Source organism: Corvus brachyrhynchos, unplaced genomic scaffold, assembly GCF_000691975.1.
Source record: "Corvus brachyrhynchos isolate BGI_N302 unplaced genomic scaffold, ASM69197v1 scaffold141, whole genome shotgun sequence".
Classification (NCBI taxonomy): Eukaryota; Metazoa; Chordata; class Aves; order Passeriformes; family Corvidae; genus Corvus; species Corvus brachyrhynchos.
In genome coordinates this window covers 47,536-49,605 of record NW_008236186.1, presented here as the reverse complement: position 1 = coordinate 49,605, position 2,070 = coordinate 47,536, and the positions used below count along the sequence as shown (strand labels likewise).

Sequence of the window (2,070 nt, the reverse complement as noted above, 5' to 3'; positions counted from 1 at the left end):
GTGGGGTCCCCAGGAGTCCCGGGAGCCCCACTTCTGACTGAGACCCTCCTCTTCCTCCTCCTCCCACTTTACCCACTCTTCCTGCGAGCTCAGCAGGATGCCGCAGGCTCCTGTGAGGGGTGGGAAGGGAGGGACTCCCTGCTGCTGCAAAATTTGGGAATCTTCCAGATGGAGATCAGCTGGAGACCAGTCCAAGGGTGCCCATGAACTGGGAAGGGATCTTTTTTTCCCCTGAAACTCATGTTTCTGTAGGCAAGGACAGCCCGTTTTTCCTGCTGGTGGCTTCCGGCACCCATATCCCGCCCTTGCCATGAACGCCTCCATGTCCAGGTGGGTCTGGGATGGGGAGGGACCCTCAGGGGCACCCCAGAGCTGGCAGTGGGTTTTGGGACACTTGGCTGCAGACCATGCATGGGTACAGCCCAGTCCCAGGAGATCGGGGTGGTCCCCTCAGCTGAAAATGCCCCCAGAGGGAGTGGCTGGTCCCCATGGGTGGAGGAATGGGACATCCCACGGACTCAGGGCATTGCTTAGGCTGGATCAGTGTCACCATCTCAAAGCTGGGGTGTGATTTGGGGGCTTTCAGGTGGACTCAGGGTCTCCAGCATGGCTGTGGGGGGTGCAGTGTAGATTTGGGGTTTGCAGAGCGAATTTGGGGTTTCCAGGGTAGACTGGGGTTCTAGCATGGTTTCGGGGTTCCCAGTGTGCATTTGGGGTTCCAGCATGTTTTCAGGGTTTCCAACTCAGCTGGGTTGAGGCAAGTGATGTCTCAACCCAGGAGGTTCTCAGAAGGGTCTTTGGGTGCCTGTCGGGAGGTGACCACCCCTCCTGTCCTCTCCCGCCGCTGCAGTTTGATGTCCAGCCGCTTCTCCCCGCACATGGTCCCGCCGCCCACGCACGGGCTGCACCCCTCGGGCATACCGCACCCCACCATCGTCTCGCCCATCGTCAAGCAGGAGCCCTCCCAGCCCAGCGCCAGCCCTGGAGGCAGCTCGTGAGTGGGGGCTGGGCCAGCTGTGGGGACGGAGATTTGTCCTGGGGGTCCTGACCCCTGTCCCACTCCTTCCAGGAAATCCCCCGTGGCAGTGAAGAAGGAGGAGGAGAAGAAACCCCACATCAAGAAGCCGCTCAATGCCTTCATGCTGTACATGAAGGAGATGAGGGCCAAGGTGGTGGCCGAGTGCACGCTGAAGGAGAGCGCTGCCATCAACCAGATCCTGGGCCGGCGGGTACGGAGGGGATCCCCCATCAGGGACCCTTCAGACCCCCTGGCTTCACTTCTTCTCATGATCGGACCCCAGACCTGGGGCATTGCCAGCCCAGGGAGTCCCAGGGAGGTGGTGGTGACCTGAGTGGCACTGGGATGGGAGGGACGGAGCTCTGCAGCCCAGGGCAGCAGGTCCTTGGGGTCAGCAGTGTGGATTTGGGGATTCCAGCAGGCTTAGGGGTTTTCAGTGTGCCTCTGGGTCCCCAAGTGAGGCTTTGAGGTCTCCAGCATAGCTCTGGGCATCCTAGCATGTATTTGGTGTTTCTGGTGTGCATTTGGGGTCTCTAGCATGGCTTTGGGGTCTCCAGTGTGGATTTGGGGGCTCCCAGCCTGGCTTTGGGGTTCCCAGAGTGGCTCTGGGGTCTGCAGTGTGGTCTCCCCCCGCAGTGGCACTCGCTGTCGCGGGAGGAACAGGCCAAGTACTACGAGCTGGCGCGGAAGGAGCGGCAGCTGCACTCGCAGCTCTACCCGACCTGGTCGGCGCGGGACAACTACGTACGTGTGCCCCTTCCCGGGGTCTGGCTGGCGGGAGGGGCTGGCTGTGCTTGGGCTCAGCGTTTGGGGTGCTGGGGCAGTGGGCGATGGTGCCGAGTCCCTGCAGATGCTCTGGGGCACTGCCAGCCCTGTTTCCCACTGCTGGCAGCCCCCATGGTGGCCAAAAGCCACGGAAGGACCTGGAACCATCTTTTCCAGGGCAAGAAGAAGAAGCGAAAGCGCGAGAAGCTGGCGCAGCAGCAGAGCCACGACACGGACAGTGAGTACCCCCCCTCCAGCTCCCCCTGCGCGGGGCTCTGGCCCTCACG

General features: G+C 62.0%; 1 protein-coding gene across 1 annotated transcript in view; it reads left to right on the top strand.

Annotated features, from left to right (window-relative positions):
- Window positions 1–2,070, top strand: part of TCF7L1 (transcription factor 7 like 1) — a 3,904-nt gene that overhangs the window by 876 nt on the left and 958 nt on the right. The window contains 5 exon segments of the mRNA XM_017738689.1: window positions 191–330; window positions 851–994; window positions 1,070–1,229; window positions 1,655–1,762; window positions 1,961–2,063. Coding sequence (XP_017594178.1) covers window positions 191–330; window positions 851–994; window positions 1,070–1,229; window positions 1,655–1,762; window positions 1,961–2,063 — 655 coding nt within the window.